The sequence below is a fragment of the Kogia breviceps genome, chromosome 1, assembly GCF_026419965.1.
Source record: "Kogia breviceps isolate mKogBre1 chromosome 1, mKogBre1 haplotype 1, whole genome shotgun sequence".
In the NCBI taxonomy this organism is placed as follows: Eukaryota; Metazoa; Chordata; class Mammalia; order Artiodactyla; family Physeteridae; genus Kogia; species Kogia breviceps.
Genome location: NC_081310.1, coordinates 14,300,391 through 14,326,434, shown reverse-complemented (window position 1 = coordinate 14,326,434; position 26,044 = coordinate 14,300,391). Strand labels below are relative to the sequence as shown.

The window sequence follows — 26,044 nt, the reverse complement described above, 5'->3', positions numbered from 1 at the left end:
TCCATCTACCTTCTACAGAATAACAACTCAAGAAATATAATTTGAGAGAAGGAATAAAAGTGTTTAAAAAATCAGCAAGAAGCATAGTAATCTAAAACAATAGATGCTAATTCGACAAACCAACATCCACCATTCGCCTTAATGGTTAAAAAACTGTATCAGGGCTTCCCTGGTGGCACAGTGGTTGAGAGTCCACCTGCCGATGCAGGGGAAACGGGTTCGTGCCCCGGTCCAAGAGGATCCCACATGCCTCAGAGTGGGTGGGCCCATGAGCCATGGCCGCTGAGCCTGTGCATCTGGAGCCTGTGCTCTGCAATGGGAGAGGCCACAACAGTGAGAGGCCCATGTACCGCAAAAAAAAACACACAAAAAACTATCATTCTAATTTAGTTGGGAACAATAAATAATGCTTATCATCTGTACTGATTTTTAATATTATTTTGGAAAATATAGCCCATGTATTGAGACAGAATTAAGAGGTAGAATTATTGGAAAGGAGTAGACAAAATTATTTTTTCCAGAAAATATAAGCATATATATAAAAAAGGCAGAGAACACCAAAACTTATTATAGATAATAACATTACAATAAGAAGGTTGATTAAAAACAAATGTACTAAGTATTTTTCTATGATTCAGTAATAATGAATCTAAAAATGATCTTATTCATAATGGCAATAAAGTATATAAAATCTTGTATGAACTTAAAAAGACATGTGCAGGATCAGTTTAAGGAAAAGAGAAAACATACTCATAATAATGATTTTAATATTAATATAAAAGGTGAATGAATTGAGAAGTAGTTAAAAAACAGTAGGGAAGGATACTGAGAGGAAGAATAAATTGTCAGATGTTCGAAATATTATCAGATAATACTGCTACAAAAATATATCAGTGGAACTAAATAGAAAGTACAGAGATTGAGTCAATAGAATATGCTAAAGGTGGGATTGCGGCCATTAAACATTTATTCAGCAAATATTTTTGAGCATCTATTATGTGTCAGCCATTGTTCAAGGTGGTGGAAATGTGGAAGTAAATAACACAAAGTTCCTGCCTCATGGAATGCATTATTTTTACATGTCCAGGAAGAAAAACCAAAACTTGGATCTATCCCTATCTCACACTATGTGTCAAAATAGATTACAAATGGAATATAATGTTAAATATAAAAATATAGGAAATGAACGGGAAAATGTAAGTAAGTAACAAATTTTTAGTTGGGAAACCTAATTATAAAAGCAAAAGAAAAGGAGATACCATTATTGGAAAAGAATAGATTTTAATACATAAAAATATACACAATTTTTATAATAGAAATAACATTAAAAATATCTGTCCACAGTAAAAAAATATTTTTTTATTTTAAAAAATCTGTAAGAAGAGAAAGTAAATGACTGTAACCGATGTGACAGACAGTGAAATAATACCCTTAATATGAAAAGAGAATTTACAAATCACTAATAAAGACAAACTACCCAACTTTAAAAAAAATGGTGAAGAATTTTGAAATACACAGATGAAGAACTTTGATGAAAGTTCAACTTCAGGGTTCATCCTAGAAATAAAATTAAAAACTAATAGGCAGAACACTCTATGACATAAACCACAGCAAGATCCTTTTTGACCCACCTCCTAGAGAAATGGAAATAAAAACAAAAATAAACAAATGGGACCTAATGAAACTTAAAAGCTTTTGCACAGCAAAGGAAAACATCAACAAGATTAAAAGGCAACCCTCAGAATGGGAGAAAATATTCACAAATGAAGCAACTGACAAAGGATTCATCTCCAAAATTTACAAGCAGCTCATGCAGCTCAATATCAAAAAAAACCAAACAACCCAATCCAAAAATGGGCAGAAGACCTAAACAGACATTTCTCCAAAGAAGATATACAGATTGCCAACAAACACATGAAAGAATGCTCAACATCATTAATCATTAGAGAAATGCAAATCAAAACTACAATGAGATATCATCTCACACCGGTCAGAATGGCCATCATCAAAAAGTCTACAAACAATAAATGCTGGAGAGGGTGTGGAGAAAAGGGAACCCTCTTGCACTGTTGGTGGGAATGTAAATTGATACAGCCACTATGGAGAACAGTATGGAGGTTCCTTTAAAAACTACAAATAGAACTACCATACGACCCAGCAATCCCACTACTGGGCATATACCCTGAGAAAACCATAATTCAAAAAGAGTCATGTACCCAAATATTCACTGCAGCTCTATTTACAATAGCCAGGATATGGAAGCAACCTAAGTGTCCACCAACAGGTGAATGGATAAATATGATGTGGCACATATATACAATGGAATATTACTCAGCCATAAAAAGAAACGAAATTGAGTTGTTTGTAGTGAGGTGAATGGACCTAAAGACTGTCATACAGAGTGAAATAAGTCAGGAAGAGAAAAACAAATACTGTATGCTAACACATATATATGGAATCTAAAAAAAAAAAAAAGGTCATGAAGAACCTAGGGGCAAGACAGGAATAAAGACACAGACGTACTAGATAATGGACTTGAGGATAAGGGGTGGGGGAAGGGTAAGCTGGGACAAACTGAGAGAGCGGCACTGACATATATACACTACCAAATGTAAAATAGATAGCTAGTTGGAAGCAACCGCATAGCAAGGGAGATCAGCTTGGTGCTTTGTGACCAGCTAGAAGGGTGGGATAGGGAGGGTGGGAGGGAGGGAGACACAAGAGGGAAGAGATATGGGCTCATATGTATATGTATAACTGATTCCCTTTGTTATAAACCAGAAAGTAACACACCATTGTAAAGCAATTTTACTCCAATAAAGATGTTAAAAAAAAAAAAAAACCCAAAACATAGAGTAAGATTCCAAGTATCTAAGGCAGTGGGAATAGTTGCCTGACAGTGGTTGCAAGACTATCTATACGAAATGGAAAGGAAGATAAGCAACTTGAGAAGTCTCTTGCTATAAAATCAGAAATGAAAAGGCAGTTAGATGAAAATTCCAGTTCATTAATTTATAAAGTTACACACTACTACAGGATTTTAGAGATCACCTAATCCAATGCATCTATTAACTGAGGCGTATTCTGTGCAGGAAATAAGCGTCCTGGCATATATATGTTTCAGAAAGTATCTGGTGATAATTCTTCCTTGTATACTTACCATTTGGAGATTGTAAAGCATGATTGGTTCTTATAACAGTGACATTCAGGCAGTCACAATTTTTAATTGTTCCTGGGTTGAAATGGAGGATTATTTTAAAAGAAGAAAGAGAGCATTCTTTGTTTTATAAAGATTAGGATTAACTACTGTTTCTCAAAACTTCCTACACAGTCAAATTCTTTATTCTTATTTTTCTCTAGTATTTCCCTACTTTTTATCCTAATCTTCATTTACAATGTAATTTTTAGAATGCTGATTTAATGTTTCCCGAGTTCTTTAGTAGTAAGCAGATAAAAAACAATTTAATTTTAAAAATTAAGAAATAATACATATTTAAATAAATAACACATTTGGCATTCTAGTAAAGAGGTAGCTGTTTGGGGATTAATTTCAGGCCATTTCTATTATTTTCAGGTTAGTTTTCAATTGTTGTTAACTATAGTCAATGAAGATTTTGTTATTCATGTATTTATAGGGCTGATTAGCCATAAATATTTTATGAATGGTGACATTTTTAGCACCATCTAATGGCAGTCAAGTAAAAAGAAAAACTTTTTTCCAATTTAGAACTTATTTGCATAATTCAAATTAAGCTGTACAGCTAGAGTTGCTTCTATATGAAATTGAACTTCTACATTCCCTAATGCACCAAACAGGGAACCAGAAATCCATCCCCAAGCAAGTGCTATGAGTGGGAATGAAGCAGAAGGGATATTTTAGAATGAAGCCAAGGGAGTTCTGCTTTCTTTATGAGGGCAAAGATAAGAAAATATCTATGTGATAGAATACATTAATTTTATGTGAAGAGTTATTTTAATTTTAGAAGCTCATGCATCAAGACTCCATTCTTCACACCCTAGTAAATTTCCTGACAAAATGCACCTTGACTATTACATTAACATATTTAATTTGTGTTGTTCTACAGCAGTTCTTTATAAATCTTTGGCCAATTTAATATACTGATCTAATAAGGCATCTTTGATCTCTTATAGATTTGTTTTTAAACTGAGTCATATCTTTGTTTATTCTATTGGAATTTTCTATTGAATGAGAGATGAACAATGTGGCTTATGTCAGAGATAAGTAACTCTTACCCCAGGCTATACCTGTTTCTTTCATATGGCTCCTAGCAGGATTTGAAAAATTTGTTGACTGTCACATCCTTAGCATCCGGATCGATGGATTTGGTTGTGTGATGCATCTGAAGGAGACTTTAGTGATAACACCAGATTCTAGTACCTTTCATTCTCATCTCAGTGATTTGGTTTGATACTTCCTTCTACAATACAAGGAAGGGGCACTAGGCAGACTGTAAAAGCTAAATTCTAGCAGATTAAAGTCAACAAGAAAGAGAGATACTGGTTGTGACAGTAGTTTAAAAAGCTTCAGGAGGGCTTCCCTGGTGGCGCAGTGGTTGCGAGTCCGCTTGCCAATGCAGGGAACACAGGTTCGTGCCCCGGTCCGGGAAGATCCCACATGCTGCGGAGCGGCGGGGCCCGTGAGCCATGGTCGCTGAGCCTGCGCGTCCGGAGCCTGTGCTCCACAACAGGAGAGGTCACGACAGTGAGAGGCCCGCGTACCACAAAAAAAAAAAAAAAAAAAAAGCTTCAGGAAAATGTCTCTCTTGTACTACAGTATCTTCTTTTTTTATGAAAGTTTATCTATATCTATCACTTGGCTTTAGAAGCCCTATGTGCTCTTTACATCATTGTCCATCAGCTAAATTATAATTCATCCTTCATAATCCAGCTCAGTCATCACAGCTTCTGTGAACTTTCACATATGCTATGCTGCTCTGCCCTCATTTTAACAGTTAGTCTTATTTTTATTTTTTATTTTTTGCTATTTAACATCTGTGAATTACATATCCTTCTTTAAGTAAGTCATTTATAGTGTTTTGTATTCATTTGACCCATATACTGTAGAACAAGTTCTATGTGAGATGAGTATTATGCCTTTTTTATCTTTATTTCTCAGAAAAAAAGTATATTTTGGTGAAAGAAAAGGTAAATTAATGGAACTAAGTTATTTTCAAATTATTGTCTATTTAATTTTCTCTATTATTACAAGTTAAAATATTTTAGAGTAAGTTGTTTTCATATTCTTTTATTCCTGCTAAAAGTTATCGCATGTTAATTGGTTGGGGTTTTTTAATTTAATGTAATATTTGATTGACTTTTCTCAACCAGTGGATCAATATCTATTTCTAAAGGGGAAAAAATATTTACCCCTATAATTGAAGGTTAAAAGGAAAAAATGTCTGACCTAAAAGCTATTCTAAATTGTTGAAGGACTCTTATGAGAGGACCATAGCCATATATTCGTAAAGCATAGATTTAGAAAATACAGGCATACTTTCAAGCAAGAGAGATTCAGGATTTGCTACAAGGAAAAATTTTCAATATAAAGGTGATTCACCAGTTGAAAAATAAGTGGATAAATATATCAATCTTCAGAAAAATATAGAAGTAGCACTAAAAAGATAAAGATCTGTGGCCACTGTCACATGTCACTGTTCTAGCAGTCTTATCAATGCAATAAGAAATAGGAATTATAAAACTTGGACTTAAAATGATCAAATAATCATTATTTTCTGATAATATTATCTCCTATTAAAATCCAAGACAATCTGTTAAAAATATGTCACTAATAGAACAGTCTACAAGTGACTGGATCTATATATAAATCATTTGCTTTACTGTTCCCACAAAAGCACTTATAAAATTAATAGAAACTTCTGCTTCAAATTTGGATGTAGAAGAGTGAGAAGGACTTTCACTACCATGGCAACAACAAGAAAAATCTAAGTTAAATAAATATCATATTTTTCTGTGAGGCTATCAAAGAGCAGGTAATGCCAAAAACCCTGGAGAAACTGAATTTTAGTAAGAAATAAGTGTTTCATAGTTGAGGGGAGAGCTGTGAGACTTTATATATCTGAGGGTGGGTACTTGGTCCCAGAGGTATAAGCCTGTATATATATAGGGAAAATCTTCAGAGTCAAGAGTAAAGCAGCTGTTAACTGTCAATGTGCCCTAGTGACATGACATGAGATCTAGAAGAAGTCCAAATGCCAAAACAAGTAGGTCAGTTCCCAAATCCTATTATGCTCTCCACTCATATTTTGCCAAGAAAGTATCTGTTGAAGAGGGCCTAGAAATGGACTCCCACACATTCTTCCAGTGATTGCTTCCAGAGATATGAAAGGATTTAATCCAAATTTGAACCAAAAAATCTACAATCTCCTGCCAGTTTAAATATGAATAAAATCAAAACAATGACATCATCAGTCATTGGGAGTTGGGATAATCACAAGTGAACTCAATGTAATTAGAGCCCAGTTTCAGTTCAACACAGTCAACAGAGGCATATTTCCAGATGACCAAATTATTAAAATTAGAATGAAAATAGTATAGCAAATATTATAAATATTTTAAAGAATTTAAAGGTAAAAATACATGTAGTAGATAAAGAGAATACAGCATTTTGGAAGAGAAATGATTGCTCTAAAAGGAATAAAATTTAAAAAGTTCAAAATCTTTACTGGATGAGCTTAAGAGCAGATGGACAGTGCAAAACAAAAGATTAATGAATTTGAACATAGATAGTTATAAAATAACAACATGAAAACAAGAGAGAAAAGATGGAAAGAAAAACAGATAATCTTTTTTCAGGATTTCTAACTTACGTGGAGACAGGGTTCCAGGAAGAAGGAAAAGAGAAAATGGGCAGAAAAAAATATTTGAGGAAATAACTGCTGATAAATCTTCAGATTTTGCGATAAAACAGCAGCCTATGGATCAGAGAAGCTCAGTGACTTTCAAACAGGATAAATACAATGAAAATCACATCTTAGACATATTATAGTAAAAATTACTGAAACAAAAATAAAGAAAAAGAAAGAAACTTAAACCATCTAGGAGAAAAAACAATGTTACGTACAGGGAAATGATGAAAAGAATCATGGCTGACACTTTTTCTGAAATAATGGAGGCCAGAAGATAATGGAATATCTTTAAAAACCAAAAAAAAAAAAAAAAAAAGTCAACCTGAATTCTGTGTTCAGTGAAAATATTCAAAAATGAAGTTGAAAGACATTTTCAGATAAACAAAAACTGAATAAATATATTGTGAATAGTTCTGAAATTCAGTAAATGCTAAAGAATTTTTTTCAGGCAAAAGGAAAATAATACCAGGTAGGAATAAAGATCTGATGAAGGAATGGAGGGAAATGGAAACAAAAACTATGTGAATAAATAGAAAATATTTTTTCCTAATTTTTAAAAAAGACATTTGGCAAAACCCCAAATATAAATATATTCTGTAGTTTACAACCTACATAAAAGTAAAATTATGGCAAAAATAGCACAAATGATTGGAAGTATGCTGCCATAGGAAATCTGAAGTGGTATAATATCGATACCTGGTAGAATATTGTAAGTTAAGAATGCATATGGTGGTCCATAGAGTAACCATTTTAGGAAGTTTAGGTAAAGAAATGAGAAAGAAATAAAATGGAACATTTAAATAACTCTACTAATCCAAAACAAGTTAGGATAGGCACAATTAAAGAACAAGGAACAAATGCAAAAAAAAAAAAGAAGAAGAAAAAGAAGAACGAAAACAGGTAGTAAGATGGTAAACTTAAATTCAACCATATCAATAATTACATTGAATGAAAATATATAAACACGCCAACCAAAAGGCGAAGATTATCAGACTGGCTAAAAGCACAAGACTCTAATATACACTGTTTACAAGAGATGTACTTTAAGTATAAAAAACAGATGATTTAAAAGTAAAAGGATGGAAAACATAAATCATGAAACACTTTTCATAACAAAATAGCAGTGGCAATATTTATATCAAATTAATCTTCAAGACCAGTAGTATTACTGGAAATAAAGACATTTCACATTGATAAAGTCAATTCTTCAAGAAGAAAGTATCCTAAATGTATTACTATGTAATAGTAGAGTTTCAAAATATATGAAATAAAATTTATAAACTAGGGAGAAAATAAGCAAATTCACTACCATATGTGAAGATTTTTAAATGAATTTCTTAGTAATTAATAAAAGAAGTAGCTAAAGATCTTTAAGAATATAGAAAGAGCAATCAACACTACCAGTGAACTTAAATGGTATTTATTGAACACTATATCCCAGCTGGAAAACACCCATTCTTTTCAAATGTACTTGGAAAGTATATACTGGACCGTAAAGAAGTCTCACAAAATTTCAAAGGATTGAAGTCATAGTGCTTATTCTCTGACTACATGGAATTAAATTTAAAATCAATATGTGGATGATATCTCATTTCTAAATGATATCTCATTTAGAAAATTTCTAAATATTGAAAATTAACTCATTTTTAAATAATGTGTAAATCAAAAAGGAAATGACAAGGGAATTTTTTTAGTTGAAATTTTAAAAGTTAAAAAATGAAACTACAGCATTATCAGCTTTTAAGATGCAGGTAAAATGTTTAGGAGTTAATGTTTAAGTTAAATGATTATCTTAGAAAAAAAAGATCCGAGCTTTTCCATGTTTCTAATTAAAAGAACTATCAAAAGAATAAATTAAATGCCAAATAATAAGATATAGAAAATAATTAAGATCAGATATTGATGAAATGGAAACAGATATCAAGGCCCAATGTTGGCTTTCAAGAATAATGGGCAGGGCTTCCCTGGTGGTGCAGTGGTTAAGAATCTGCCAACACGGGTTCAAGCCCTGGTCCAGGAAGATCCCACATGCCACGGAGGAACTAAGCCTGTGTGCCACAACTAGTGAGCCTGCGCTCTAGAGCCTGTGAGCCACAACTCCTGAGCCCGTGTGCCACAACTACTGAAACCCGCACACCTAGAGCCCTTGCTCTGCAACAAGAGAAGCCTACAATGAGAAGCCCACGTGAGGAAGAGTAGCCCCCGCTTGCTGCAACTAGAGGAAGCCTACACACAACAACGAAGACCCGATGCAGCCCAAAATAAATAAATAAAATAAATAAATTATTTTTTTAAAAAGAATAATGGGCAGTGGAGGGTAGATTTTGAATTAATTTAAAAAATCAATGAGTATGATTCACCACATTAATAGAGGGATTGGAGCAAAATATCATATTTTCTCAATAGATCTGGAAAGGATTTGACAAAATTTAACACCTACTCATAATGAAAACTTTCAGCAAGCTAACAATAGAGGGGGACTTTCCTAATTAAATAAAGGACCACTTTGAACATCCTACAGCTAATATACTCAATGGTGAAACAATATGTGCTTTGCTTCTAAGATTGGGATCAGCATTCAAATTTTACTAGTGGTCCTAGCCTCTGCAGTAAAACAATAAAATAAATAAAAGTCACAAATGTTGGAAAGGAAAAGGAATATGTCTTTATTTGTAGTTGATGTGATTATGTATGTATATTCAATCTCTAAGTACTAGAACTATTCAATAATAAGAATTCAGAAAGGTAGCACATATAAAATCAATGTAGATAAAATTAATCATAGTTGAAAAAAGTATAAAATAGTTGAAATAAGTATAATAAATAGTTGAAATAATAATATATAGTTGAAAAAAAGTAATAATAGTTGAAATAATAACTAATAAATAGTTGAAAAAAGTATAAAAGTAGCATTTAAAAGAGCATCCAAAACATAATACTTAAATTTAACAAAGTAAGTGAAAAGATTCTACACTCAAAATTGTAAAATGACTTAGGAAAATTAAAGTAAATATAAATAAATGAGAAGAGTTATCATAATTGTGGATGATAAACAAAAGGTTGTTAAAATAGTCCTTCCCCTCAAGTCAATCTATAGGCTTAATGTAATTTCAATCAAAATTACAGCAAGCTTTTTTAAAGAAATTCTCAGGTTGATTCTACAAGTTAAAAGGAAATTCAAAAGGTCTAGAATATTTGAAAACAAGATTGAATATAGTCTGATGAATTTGTCAGACTTACGCTATCTGACTTCATGACTTAAAATAAGGCCACAAAAATCAAGACATTGTATTATTTGTGAAGTACTGACAAATAGATTAGAAATAGACCCAAATTTCCATTGTCAATTAAATTTGGTGAAGTTAAGGCAATTCAATGAGAAAAGCACAATCTTTTCACCAATGATATTGCATAATCTGGAGTGATCTGGAAAAATTGAAGCTGGATCCGTACCTCACATCATACATACAAATTAATCTGAGATGGAGTCAACGTCCTAAAAATAAAAGCTAAAATTATAAAGCTTTTAGAAGAAAAATGAGAGAATATCTTGGTGACCTTGGTGTTGGTAAAGACTTCTTAGGATATAAAAAGCACTATCCATTCAAAAATGATAAATTCAACTTCTTCAAAAGATGCTAAGAATATGAAAAGACAAGCCACAGAATGAGTCATAGGCTATGTATATGTTTTAGTAAGAAAATACCAAGCAGTTTTCTGAAATGGTTGCTCCATCTTACATTTACATACAGCAGAATTTAGTGTTTTTAATTTTAGCCATTCTAGTGAGTATAACATGGTATCTCATTGTAGTTTTAATTTGCAGTTCCCTGATGATTGATGAAACTGAGCATCTTCCTTGTGAACCTTATTATTCACGTATCAGAGTTTGTTGGTCATGACTGTTCAAACTTTTTAATTTTTAAAATTCTTTTATACAATTTTAAAGTTTACATTCCATTTACAATTACAAAATATTGGCTATAGTCCCTGTGTTGTACAATGTATCTTTGTGGCCTATCTTATACCCAATAGTTTGTACCCCCACTCTCCACCACTATATAGCTCCTCTCCCCTCTGTCCACTGGTAACCACTAGTTGGTTCTCTATATCTGTGAGTCTGCTGCTTTTTTGTTATATTTACTAGTTTTTTGTATTTTTTAGATTCTACATACAAGTGATATCATACAATATTTGTCTTTCTCTGACTTATTTCACTTAGCACAATGCCCTCCAAGACCATCCATGTTGCTACAAATAGCAAAATTCCATTCTTCTTAATGGCTGAGTAGTATTCCATTGTATATATACCACATCTTCTTTAGCCATTCATCTGTTGATGGACATTTATGTTACTTCAGTATCTTGGCAATTGTAAACAATGCTGCTTAGAACATTGGGGTGCTCGTATCTTTTTGAATTAGTGTTTTTATTTATGTATGTATTTATTTATTTTTTGATATATACCCAGGAGTGGAACTGCTGGGTCATATGGTAGTTCTATTTTTTGTACTTTGAGAAACCTCCATCCTGTTTTCCACAGTGGTTGCACCAATTTACACTCCCACCAACAGTGTACAAGAGTTCCCTTTTCTCCACATCCTGGCCAGAATTTGTTATTTGTGTTCTTTTTGATGATAGGCATTCTGACAGGTGTGAGGTAATATCTCATTGTGGGTTTGATTTGCATATCCCTGATGATTAAGCTATGTTGAGCATCTTTTCATTTGCCTCTTGGCCAGTTTCATTTCCTCTTTGAAAAAAATGTATTGAGTTGTAGGATTTCATTTTAGGATTTCTTTATATATTCTACGTATCCATGTCAGTTATGAGAATTTGAAATTCTGGTTCAAGATTTTTTTTTTCATATCTGTAAATGCTTTTTAGCAGCTCTTGCATTCATGCTGGGGAGCTGTGTTATAGTTTCCTATAATTATAGTTTCTGTGCTTGGATTTTGGAGGGAAGAATTTTCTTCAGCTAAAATGTTTTGGTTCTCAATTTCACTTTGTTCTTACAGTAGCTGTATAAGGATAGTATATGATCATTTCCAGTCATCTTGAAATGTCTTACCTTTTGCTGAATATGCAACACCAATGGTATATCAGTTAGGATGAAGGTTTGGCGTAGGTTTTTTGGTTCAAGAGAGACACATCCTGTTGCTTTTGTGAATGGTGATAGATGGTGCGCTCTGTGTTGATTTGTGTGTTTTCCGGTTTTCTGATTCTCTTTTGTTAATTCAGAATTCTTAATTTCCTGTTTGCTTCCTTCTCTGATGCTAAGAGATATGGCTCCTTGCAGTGCTTTCCCTTTTCTCTGGAAGCAGTGCCTTCCACAGATTGCTCTTTCTTTTCCTGGACCCTTTCAGGGCTCTTTGAATATCTCAGTAGCCAATATTTTGTTCTCAGTGTTGTTGTTGTTGTTTGTTTGCTTGCTTGTTTGTTTTTTTAACTCAAGGAGGAACTGACTTTCAGGGGGTGATTTTATCTGACTTCTGTCATGGCTGGGTCCTTGCTGCCCTCTGCCCTTTTCTATTCATTCTTTATTCTACTCTCAACTCCAGTGTGAACTCTGGTGCTGACTCTTCTGGTTTAGAATGTTTATTTCTCTATTTCACATATTGAAGTTTTTAGAATTCTCTGTCTCCTAGTGACTCTATAGGCTTAGGTTATGGTGATTATATTTGTTCTCCTTCATGATCAGAATGGTTTTTAGAGAAAAATGCAGAAATATTAGGCTGCTATCATTATCCAATGGGAAGCTGAATCATCTGGACTGAAATTTTAAATGTTATAGTCATGAATATGCTATAAGAAACTATTAAAGACTACTTTTTATTATTTTGTGAGGAAGGAAGTACTTTCTAATTAAAGCACAAATTCTAGAAGAAATTGAGAAAAAATGTTTTAAAATTTTGAGTTGTTTTATTTTAGCCTATAGAATAATGAAAAACAACAACATAAGGTTAAAAGGCACACAGCAAACTGGGAGAAAGTATTTGAAACATCTATCTAGACAAAGGATCAATGAGGTATTACCTCACACTGGTCAGAATGGCCATCATCAAAAATGTCTACAAATAATAAATGCTGGAGGAAGTGTGGAGAAAAAGGAACCCTCCTACACTGTTGGTGGGAATGTAAATTGGTGTAGTCACTATGGAGAACAGTATGGGGGTTCCTTAAAAAACTAAAACTAGAGCTACCATATGATCCTGCAATCCCACTCCTGGGCATATATCCAGAGAAAAACATAATTAGAAAAGATACATGCAACGCGATGTTTGTAGCACTATTTAAAATAGCCAAGACATGGAAGCAACGTAAATATATATTGATGGATGAATGGATAAAGAAGATGTGGTATATATATATATATATATATATATATATATATATATATATATACACACACAGTGGAATATTACTCAGCTATAAAAAAAAGAATGAAATAATGCCATTTGCATCAATATGGTCAGACCTAGAGATTATCATACTAAGTGAAGTAAGTCAGACACAGAAAGACAAATACCATATGATATCACTTATATGTGGAATCTAAAAATAGGATACAAATGAACTTATTTACAAAACAGAAATAGACTCACAGACTTAGAAAACACAGCTATGGTTACCAAGTGGAGCAGGGGAGGAATAAATTACAAGTTTTTTTTAAAAAAAGGATCAATATCTAATCCTTCAAAAATTTATTGAGGGCTTAGAATGAAGCAGGCACTGTTCTAGATTTATATTTTAAGGGGTGGAGATATGATGTAAATAAAATAAATGATGAAAGTATAGTACGGGTTGGAGATGGTGAGTGCTATGCAGAAAGGCAAAGCAGATGGGTGATTATAATTGTTAATAAACCCAGTTTCTCTGGGTTTCTCAGAGAAGTTGAATTTGAGAAAATGCCTGATAAAAAAATGAGATACCAAACCATGCCGATACCTGGGAAAGATGTTTCCAGGCAGAGGGAAGAACAATTACTGAGGTAGCCAGAGTGGAGAAAGGGAGGGGAAACATAATTGGAAATGGGAGACATAGTGAAGGCTGGATTATTTAAGATGTTGTAGGCTATGATGATGACTGTGGCTTTCACTTGATGTGAGACAAGAAGCCTTTGGTGGTCACCAAATAGAGGAAAGACGTGACCAGAATTGTCCTTTGATGGGATGACTCTAGCTATTATTTTAGAATAGACTATAGTATGTGTGGGGGGGTGGGGGTGGGGGGGCATGGAGCAAGGATGGAAAAGGGGAGGTCAAAAATGTTAAGGGAGATAATTACAATAATCCGGGAGATAGAGAATGGTGACTCATAACATATGATGACCCACAATATTTAAATAACTCAAATAAATCAAGTAGAAACCAATAAATAGACCTTTGAAATTGGACAAGAGACATTTGTGTGCACAACTCCCATAAAAATATATGGCTATCTTTATGGTTAACATATATATGAAGTTTTTACTATCACCAATAATATGAAAAGTGAATTAAAACAAACCTGAATTCTCATTCTTTCATCTCAGATTTTGAAATATCCATTATTGGTCAGAGTATGCGGATGTGGTCATTCAAACTCTGAAAAAGTATTGGGTTGGACAAAAGGTTCCTTTGGTTTTTATGTAAAAATAAAAGACACATTTTTCATTTTTACCGAGAACTTTATTAAACAACATATTCACCATTTTGTTCTACTACCTTCTGAGATTTTTCGGACAACTTCATAACTCCATCTTCCCAAAACTTTTTATCTTTTTGAGCAAAGAACTGTTCTAGGTGCCTTTTACAGTTTTCCAGGGAATTGAAATTTTTCCATTAAGAGAATTTTGTAAAGACCAAAATAAATGGAAATTCGAAGGTGCAATGTCTGGTGAATATGGCAGGTGAATCAGAACTTCCCAGCCAAGCTGTAACAGTTTTTTGCCTGGTCATCAAAGAAACACGTGGTCTTGCATTATCCTGATGGAAGATTATGCATTTTCTGTTGACTAATTCTGGATGCTTTCTGTCGAGTGCTGTTTTCAGTTGGTCTAATTGGGAGCAGTACTTGTTGGAATTAATTGTTTGGTTTTCCAGAAGGAGCTCATAATAGAGGACTCCCTTCCAATCCCACCATATACACAACATCCCCTTCTCTGGTTGAAGACCACCCTTTGGTGTGGTTGGTGGTGGTTCATTTCACTTGCCCCTTGATCTCTTCTGTTCCACATTACTGTACAGTATCCACTTTTCATTGCCCATCACAATTTGTTTTAAAGACGGAACATTTTTGTTATGTTTAAGTAGAGAATCTCATGGGAAGTATGGTCAAGAAGGTTTTTTTCACTTAACTTATGTGAAACCCAAATATCAAAGTGATTAATATAACCAAGCTGGTACAAATGATTTTCAATGCTTGATTTGGATATTTTGAATATGTTGGCTATTTCCCGTGTGGTATAACGTTGATTGTTCTCAGTTAATATCTCTATTTGATCGCTATCAACTTCAACTGGTCTACGTGACCATGGAGCATCGTCCAGCAAGAAATCTCCAGCATGAAACTTTGCAGACCACTTTTGACACGTTCAATCAGTCACAGCACCTTCTCCATACACTGCAGAAATCTTTTTTTTTTTTGCGTTTCAGTGGCATTTTTACCTTTCTTGAAATAATGAAGCATAACATGTTGAAAATGTTGCTTTTTTTCTCCCATCTTCAACATTAAAATGCCTACATAAAAATTCACCAATTTTGATGTCTGTTTTTAAATACTCACTGATATGACAGCTGTCACATGCAATCTAACAATATTGTTTCTAGTGATGTTAAAGACAACTAAGCAAGGCTTCCCTGGTGGCGCAGTGGTTGCGAGTCCGCCTGCCGATGCAGGGAACACAGGTTCGTGCCCCAGTCCGGGAAGATCCCACATGCCGTGGAGCGGGTGGGCCCGTGAGCCATGGCCACTGAGCCTGCGCGTCCGGAGCCTGTGCTCCGCAACGGGAGAGGCCACAACAGTGAGAGGCCAGCGTACCACAAAAAAAAAAAAAAAAAAGACAACTAAGTGCTATTAGAGCCATCTTACAGAAAAAAACCAAACGAACTTTTTTGCCAACCCAATATTTGAATTAATTATTAGTTTTCAAAGACCATATGGCATCTGAGTAAAATTTTTAAAAATTAATCTCTTTGACTGAACATTATCTTAGAGCCTACCAATATGCAAGCAAAACTGTTTGTTGCAATACTGCTTTTAATATCAAAAAATTAGAAACCAACTGAACGTTATCTAAGATAAAATTATAAAATAAAGTATGTAAATGTATTTAGTTATTAGAGAATATCACGTGTCTTTGTGAACTGAAGTGGAAAGATATCTGCTCTATGTTACAAAGTGAAAAACACTTACAGAAGCATTTTTCACAATAGCTGAGATATGGAAACAGCCCAAATGTCCATCAGTGGATGAATGGATAAAGAAAATATACATACGTACACAAACATGTACAATGGAATATTATTCAGCCGCGAGAAAGAAAGAAATCCTACCATTTGCAACAAAATGGATGAACCTGGAGGGCATTATGCTAAGTGAAATGACCCAGATAGAGAAAGATGAATACTGTAGGATCTCACTGATATGTAGAATAAATTTTTTAAAAAAATCAAGCTCATACAAACAGGGAGTAGAATAGTGGTTACCAGGGACTGGGGAGATGTTGGTCAATGACTACGAAGTTGCAGTTATGTAGGATGAAAAAGCCTAGGGAGCTAATGTATAGGCGTGATGACTATACTTAATAATACTATAATAATACTGTACGGAAAGGTGCTAAGAGAATAGATATCATATGCACTTATCACACACAAAAATTAGTACCTATGTGAGGATATAGTATGTCAGTTAGCTTGACTGTAGTAATCATTTCACTATGTATATGTATAAATCATCGTGTTGAACACCTTAAATATATGCAATTGTTTTTTGAAAAATTTTAAAACCTTACAGAATAGTGCATGATGTAATCCAATTTCAGTAAAGAAAAAAACAGATAAACAATGACATACATGTGTATAAATATTTTTGAGAAAAGCTTTGCCAAATGGTTGGTAGTAGTTTCTCTGAGGGTGACAGGTAAACCTATAGGGAATTTTCACTTTCAGCTGTTATAGTTTGAATTTTATGTAATTCTATTATTTCTTCATTTTCAGCAAAACTTTGTATTGAAGTTTAACATACAAACAGAAAAGTACAAAAATCATAGGTGTACTGCTTGACAGATTTCAAAACCTGAATAGCTTTATGTAACCGGCACGAAATTACTAAATAGAATAGTACTGATCCCCCAGAACCCCTGTGCATTGTGCCCTGTTCTAAACCCCAACCGGGATTACCACTATCTTGACCTCTAAAACCATAGATTTATTTTGTGTGGTTTTACACTTGATGTAAAAGGGATCATGCGGTATGTATTCTTTTGTGCCTAGCATTTTTTATCCAATATTTTGTTTGTGAGATTCATGCCTGTAGTTGCATGTGGCTATATTTTGTTCATTCTCATTGCTATATTATACCTCATTTATTTATCCTTTCTGCAGTTAGTGGGCATTTGTGTATGTTCCATTTTAATGGTATAATAAAAAGTATTTCTGTATACATACTTATATATTTTTCTGAAGCTGTGTATTTGTGTGTGTGTGTGTGTGTGTGTGTGTGTGTGTGTGTGTGTGTGTGTGGTGGGATATATAACTTGGAGTGGAATGGCTAGACCAAAAGGTATGCATATATTTAGGAGGTATAAATTAATAAGTACTGCCAAGCAGTTGTTCAGAACGGTGGGACCAATTATACTCCCACTAGTAGTTATGAGCATTCCAGTTGCTCTACGTACTTGAGTATATTTAGTATTTTCTATTTTATTTTAGCCATTCTGGTGGGTGTTTAGTGGTATTGCACTTTATTTTGCCTTTCTCTGATGACTAACAATGCTGAGCATCTTTTTCATACATTTATTTGTCATTTGGACATCATCTTTTTGAAGAGCCATTTGCCCCCATTCTTTTAATGAGTCATTCATCTTTTTTTATTGATTTGTAGGAATTTTATATATTTTTATAGGCTATGTATGTTATCAGAAACATATATTATAAATATCTTCTCCTGTTATGTTAGTTACCTTTTCACTCTCTTATTTGTGCCTTTTCTTAGACAAAAGTTCTTAATCCTAATACAATTTATAACCATTTCCCTTTCTATTATACTTTTACCTGTATTGTTTAAGAACTCTTTGCTTATTTCATGGGCTTGTCACTGTACTGTTTTTATGATTAAATTTTTAAAGTTGCAAACACATTTACATAAAAACTAAGTATTTTCATGCAGATCTTAGATTTTCAGATTTTTTAAAATGTGAGGCCACGGATGTATGTCTCTTTTATATATCTCTGTATCCCAATAGCCTAGAAGGGTGGCTGCACAAAGTATATTTTCCTAAAAATATTCCTTGGATGAATGAATAAATTTTTCTATTGAGATAGAAAAATGCTCTATCATTTCCCCAAATACTTGAAGCAAAAAATTGAACTTTAGAATATCTCCTGTTTTCTTTGCATCAAAATCTAAATTTTAGCAAGTGAGAAATATTTATTTTTCACTTTTCTGCCCATTTTAGTCAGCATGGCTCTTTAACGCAAGCCTCTAAAAAGAAAAATGCTTTGGTACTGCTCTGCTCTGCTCCACATGTCTTCTTATTCTTGAGCCCAGGATGAAAGCACATTCATGAGGCACAGGAGAAAATAGGAGTCAAGTTCAGTCACACAGTATATATTTAAAGCTTCTTCTCTAACATGGTACCACATGTCTGCTTCCACTTTTTTCCCGAAACAAGTCATGTGGCTGAGCCTAAAGTCAGTGGATGGGGGTGTATAGGCATATGATTGACTACATGATTTAAGGCATTTGGCTCAAAAGATAGGATTTATCAATGTCTACAACATTAATTGTCAAGAACATGATGTTTCAATGGAAGTGTGCATTTTTTTAATCTATTTACTTGCAAAAAAACCCCTCATTCATTATAAATCTTTGTAATGTAAGGAAACAATTTGACCATACAACATCAAATCAAGTTACTTTAGTAAGTCTTCATCTCTCACAAGAAATACCCCTTGATCTGTGTATTCTATTTTAGTTGGGCTAAATTTTATATAACATTTCTGTGTTATGTAAGTGTAAAAGCTGGAAATTAAATGGTGTGTCTGAAAAACACATGCACATGCACATTCTTGAATAACATATGATATTAGTTGATTTTTTCCCAAGTATAACTTGGCTAAATATTCCTGTAATTCTTATTGTGATTCATAATTTCATTCATCAAATTTCCCTTCAACTGGGGACGCGTAGTTGTATTCCCAGACTGAGCAATTATTATTTTCTTCCCTCATTCAAATCCTGGCTTTTGCTCCCCTGGTTACCACCATGTAGATGCCAACAGCACCCTGGTAGAGAGTGTTGTTGTCTTCGTGTTTTGAACTGTAGCTATTTTTATGAAATAACCTTCAGTTGCTTAATTTTAAAACAATAGTCTTAATTATAGTATTTGATACCACATATGAAATTTTAAAATGGTCACAGAAAGGTAAGCCATCTGTAGAAGAGAGCCACTCTGAACCAAAAGGAGAGAAGCTTAAGAGAAGAAGAGTTGATAGAAATATGATTTTTCTCTGGTCAGAAGGTACACCAGATTTTGGCCATGTCTGTGCTTTTGTTGGCAGATGTTTCCTCCTTATATCTGACTGCGCCACCCTAATGCTTTGTTTCTGTGTCTCCCATTTCATTCTCTACCACATTTTTCTAGTGAGACCTCGATACCCACTGCCTACTCATCCATTCCATCAAAAATTATCACCCAGCAGTTTGGACTCTGATCGTTCTACTCAATTGAAAAAGATAGTAATTACCAGCTCTGTGAGCTTTTCTTCAGCTCTCATTATTCTGGACCTATAGGAAATGCTTACATAGTTAACTAACTTTGCCTTCTTAAAATTCTCTCCTACCTATGTTTCCATTTTACAATGTGATCCTGATTGTTCTAACTTTATTATTGTCCTGATGTTTTCCTTAAGTCTGGGACATTTTTCCCAGTGGTCCTTGCTCTGTCTCCCAGGGACATGATTTATTGGCAGGTGGTTGCCAATTTATTTTTCTAGCCCCATTTTCTCTTCTGAGATTTAGTTCCTCATTTCCAAATGATGGATAGTTTTTTCCTTTACATTATTAATATAAACTCACTGTGCCCCAGATGGAGCTTATATCCTCAACCCCATATTTTCTTTTGTACCTGACCTTTCTGCTTCTGTTAATAATGCTACTTTTCCCTCGGTAATTGATGAAAAGAATTGACCATCTTACCCCATCATCACCTCATAACCACTTGTTTTAAGGATTCTCTTCTGAAATATATAGACTCCATTCTTTCAATACATTTAGTTATGTGTCAGTCCTTAATTACAATCCTTATCATCTTATTCCCCCAAAGCACAGCAGTATCCTAGCTGGTTCCTCTGTAGTTAAATTATCTACATCCTCCAGACATTCCACTGTTAGTTTGGTTGCCTTCATCTTGACTTTGAGCATCTTCTTCCCTTCCTCCACCCCAATTTTAAAGCCTTCCTTTTGTCTACAGGATAAATTCCAACTTTTTTAGTCCACTTAGTAGGAGAGATGAGAGTAATAAAGCTAGTATCAGGGGTTCAAGTGAGTTTGGATACTGAAAAGTGATGTGTAGGGACAAACGATCTTATTCTAGGAAGTGAGAGAGGCGCCAGGATGGACCAGGTACTGAGTCTAACAGCAAGAATGTAATATCCTAGAAGGTGGGATAAAGAGAATCAGAGAGTGTGAGGTAATGAAATATCAAAATGAGTAGGACAGGTATGTTTGAAAAGGACCAAAAGCATAAAATCTAGAAGACAAAGATGCAGAAGCTAAGAAGGCCAGGAAAAGTTTGAGTTGCCTCTTTGGAAAGTCTGAAGCCAGACTTGCCTTTGCTGGTATTAAAATAATTCACTCTAAAGATAGTTATGACATAATCTTCTTTTCCATCTTTGTCTTCTACTCAAACTTCTCAAGCCAGATAGTCTATATATGGCCTGAGATGGGGTCTTGCCTATTTCTCCAGATTCATATCTTAACTGCCTCCTCCACATCCAGCTTTCCTTAATATTTTCCCTGCCTCTAGGCCTTTATACAGTTTCTCCCAAAGCCCTTCATATTCTCTGAAAACAAGCTCAAGCATCTTATTCTTTGTGAAACCTTTCTTAATCCCTTTGAATCAAATTATATCTTGTAAATAGGTCTGTATCACTTATCACACCTCACTACAGTTTTTTGGGTTTTTTAAAAAATTCTTTTTCACCAACTAGAATTTAATGTCAGGCACTGGCTTGTTAGTTTTTCTTCTTTATTGTGTATCAGAGTACTCAACAAATGCTAATGTTCCATAGAAAACGTATTTTAGAAAATGACTATCTGATGCTCGCAAAATGATTTCTGACCTCCTGCCTCCACACCTGTGTTAAAACTTCTTCCTTACCACTTGTTGGACCTTCCACTTGTTGGACCTTCCACCTCCTTTCTTCACATCCATTTACTAAGTACACCAGGACACCATGTGATTTCTGGGGGTAGAAAGATGAATCAGACATGGTTTCTGATGGCAGGAACCTGTTGTAGTCTATTGAATCCCGGGTAAATCCCTCAGCTATGTAAGAACTTTGGTTACCAGCCCAGCATGAAGGCAGCTCTGTCCCCTTCCAACTTACACAATCCTGGTTGACTATATTATTAATCAAATCAATAGCCATTAATTATTCAGTTTCGTGCTCTTGAGCTGTCATTTGGTTCTCATGTATGTTCTTGACCTCTTATTTGATTCTCTCTGTACGACGTGTCTGTTAAGACACACACATTTTATATCTCCAACTAAACTGGAAACTCTTGAGAACAAAGATCTTAAACTTCCGTGCCAGTTTCAGTACATTAACAAAATGTCTCACACTGAGGAAGAGCTTGATAGTACGCATTGAGTGGGTGGGATACCCGTAGAATGGAGGTTGGACCAGGTGGTGGTAGTGCGAAGACATCATAGAGAACTATTGCATGCCTTCCCTGCTTCCTGAGCAGGGGTAATTTCTGAAAGACAGGAGCACTGTGTGTCGTGGGCAGTGCTGGTAGGTGATCTGAAGGGTGAGTGGAGCCCCTGGAATTCTGAAGGCTGCAGACCATTTGGTTACAGGATGGCATCCCAGAAAATTGGCTCTGTGGACCACTTCATAGCAGATTTTTCTCGCTTTTAGCTTCTACTACCGGACAAGTTCTTTAAACTTCATAAGTATTTTAAACAAAGCTCCTTGTGTGTCTTTCACTCATGTCAAAAACCCATTTATTTTTATGACTCTGATAATATTACCGCATTGATCCCCTGGTATCCAATTGTGGGTTGACAACATATCTTTTTATGTTGATGAGTTTTGCATATATTTAAACTTCATTATATATTGATTAGCGGGAGTGCAGGCTTGAGTTTCCAAGTATGGGTTGGCATTCATAATGGGATACAGTTAAAACCAAATGGCTGGGACCATCCCAGTGCATTGCTGTGTATAATTCCCTGACTGTACTCACTGCATCATAAATAATAATGAAAGTAAATGTACGTTTATCAGAAAGAATCAACAAAACCCAGCACTGATTCGCTGATTGCACTTGTCTCCCCAGGCATTAAGGCCAGCTTTCGAACGAGGGTGCCTGAAGGTTTGATTGTCTTTGCGGCATCACCTGGCAATCAGGAAGAGTATTTCGCAATTCAGTTGAAGAATGGACGCCCTTATTTTCTTTTTGATCCTCAGGTAAATGAGTAATCATAAGAGTTGATATTTTTGAGAGTTTACCAGGTACCAAGTGCTTATGTTTTCACAATGAATCCTCACCAAAACCTTAGAGGTGAGTACTCATTATTTCCACTTTACCAATGAGGAAAAAGAAACTTACAAAAGTGATCTGACTTGCCCACAGCTAAAATAGCAGAGCTTCAAAATCACATAGTCTGACTGAGAATCTGCCTGCTTAACAACCATAGGCTACCTTATAATGAGGATTAAAACCTTTAAATGCATTTGAATAGATCTGTTTTTATTTTCCTTGAGAGCAAAATTGTGTCTCTATCTCCTTCTTTCTCTTTGGCTTTCTCTTTCCCTCCCTCCCTTCCCCTTTCCCCCCTCCTTCCTTCCTTCCTTCCTTCCCTCCCTCCCTCCCTCCCTCCCTTCATCTCTCTCTCTCTCTCTCTCTTTTTCTTTCTTCACCAACAAATATTTAAGCATCTATCAGGTGCTATCGGGCTGGATATTGCAGACTACACTAGTTTTAAAGTTAAATATGACCATGCCCCTATGAAACAATCTAGGTAGTATACAGTTAAAAAAAAAATAAAATAGTCACGACTGTTACGAAAGACAAGTATGATGCTGTGTGTTATGAGAACATAAAATAAAGAGTCTTTCTTTTTTTTTTTTTTTATTTTTTTGCGGTACACGGGCCTCTCACTGTTGTGGCCTCTCCCGTTGCGTCGCACAGGCTCCGGACGCGCAGGCTCAACGGCCATGGCTCACGGGCCCAGCCGCTCTGCGGCACGTGAGATCCTCCCGGACCGGGACACGAACCCGTGTCCCCTGCATCAGCAGGCGGACTCCAGAGTCTTTCTTTTAAGTTGTCTGTCTCCTCTGCAAATGTGATATTTAACTGAGATGCAAAACAATGAGGAAAAGTTGATCAGGACAAGAGTATATGTCTATAGAAGAGGACATGTGTTTGAGGTGGGCAGGCCAGAGGACATACTGATGGGAGATGAGGGTAGGATCTGTAATAAAATTTCCAGGCAGAGCAAACAGCAAATATTTAGTGTCTGAGTTAGACAAGAACATGGCATATTCAATACACTGAGATGAATCTAACATGGCTGTGGCGTAGAGAACAAAGAGAACAGTGACAGGTTGAAAAGTTGGGTAGAGACTAAGTAACTTAGGACCTGGGAAGGATTTGAGAGGATTTAAAGTTTTCCTGAGGGCAATGGGAAACTATTGCATAGTTGTCTTTACTTTAGTTAAAGGAAGGTTCGTGAACATTTGCCGTTAAGCACTGTGTTGGACCTGTGAGTAACTGAGGAATAAGACGATGTCAAAGATTTTTCTCAGGTTTTCAACTTAAAACTGCTGATCTAAGACATAAATTATGCTTGCCAAATAAATATTTAATGTTATATTATTAAAGGAGGCACAGCTTTTCCCCTCTGTATCTAAGGGATCATGTGCCAAGAGCCTCCTACCTCCTGGAGACCCACTCACCCTTGAGAGGAAAGTCAGGGCCTGCTGGACCAAGTGTGTCCGAGCATTACCCAGGATCCCTTCAGAAGCCCTCAAGGGGCAGACTGAGTCGTTCCTGTGTTAGGAAGTGGTAGAGCCATGAATTGGCTACTGGCAAGACCAGGGAAAGAAAGGTTTATTCCTGGTATTTTGACAGCGACCTGATAACCCCCTGACCTGACCACTATAGGTCCTCAGGGACAAGGACCCCTGGGTGTCCCCGAGAATTGCAGCTTCTTAAGGGATGCCAAGAGGTGGGCAATGAGTAAGCAAAAAGAAATAGCATCACACCTAAGCAGATGTAGCATCCAGAGAGAAAGGGCCAAGAAGCAGCTGTTTCCAAAGCAAGGCAGATGGCATTGGGAAAACAAAAACAGCACACTGACGTTGATTCAGTTACGGAACTGAAAATATTATTTTTCATTTGCATCCTTTAAGTAGATTAATTAGAAGAGAGACTGCTGAGCCTCAGATTGCTAGGTCAAAATACATAACAAAAATATGAAAGCATAAAGAAAGATGAAGGAAGATGCTAATATTAAGAAGAAATTCAAAAGGAGAGCAAAAAACACATGCACAAGGTAAAGAAGGATGGGAGAAGATAATGAAATATAAAATAGGAGAGAATATATGATTTAATAGACTTGATTATAAATTTATTGAAAGGGTTCATCAAGTTCTAGTCAAGATTAAGCAAAGCTTGTTCTTCTATAGGACCTCTGTGTGCCAGCCATTATTCTAAGTGTTCTCTACACATAAATACACACACACACGCACACACACACGTATTTAAACATCATAACAACTCTATAAAGCAGGTACTCATTACCCCCACTTTACAGGTGAAAACCTGAGTCATGGTTAAATTAATTTTCCCAAAGTTATACAGCTAATCTGTGACCAAGCTTTTCAACATGAAAGAATAATGCTTGTTGATGTCCAGAGATTCAGTTTAAATACCATCCATGAACCATATTTTTTTTTTTTTTTTTTGCGGTATGCGGGCCTCTCACTGCTGTGGCCTCTCCCGTTGCGGAGCACAGGCTCCGGACGCGCAGGCTCAGCGGCCATGGCTCACGGGCCCAGCCGCTCCGCGGCATGTGGGATCTTCCCGGACCGGGGCACGAACCCGCGTCCCCTGCATCGGCAGGCGGACTCCCAACCACTGCGCCACCAGGGAAGCCCCATGAACCATATTGGAAGGAAATATTTCAGCAAGGCTTCTAATCAGAAGGAAAAAATAAAGAATTTGAAATATAGAGGAGAAGTAGCGGTGAATAATAAACTTAAGGATATTAAGTTCAACCTAAGTATTTAATGACAAAATGAATAGAAATGTGTTTTATGTGTCAAAGAATCTTTGACATAGAAGTGACACACAGCAAAGGGGAAAAAAAAGCCCTGATAATTGTTTGGTGCTAAAATTACTAAGAGTTGAAGGAGGTGGGAAAAATGAGTGACTTAAAAGTTTCCAAAGGTATCAACTTAGTAGAGGGGGCAGTAAGGGTATAGGTCATATTGATTTCTTGTTTTCATAAAATAAATGGACAAAAAGATTTGATTTTAAATGTTGTGACAAAAGAAATTAATTACTAATAGAACGAAAAAGTTCCAAGAACAATTAACAAGGTAAAAAAAGACTAAGTGCTAAATTGTAAATATCAACAAAAAACATAAAAGAAAGGAAACAATCCAGTAAAATAGAAGAAAATCATTGAGAAAGAAACAATCTGGTTCTGCTTCTTCTAC

At 35.2% G+C, this 26,044-nt stretch overlaps 1 protein-coding gene across 1 annotated transcript in view; it reads left to right on the top strand.

Moving 5' to 3' along the window:
* The window catches only part of USH2A (usherin), an 833,496-nt gene that overhangs the window by 322,577 nt on the left and 484,875 nt on the right, over positions 1–26,044 (top strand). Inside the window, exon 22 of the mRNA XM_059039022.2 lies at positions 22,656–22,786. Within this exon, the coding sequence (XP_058895005.1) occupies positions 22,656–22,786 (131 nt within the window). The remainder of the gene's footprint in view (positions 1–22,655; positions 22,787–26,044) is intronic.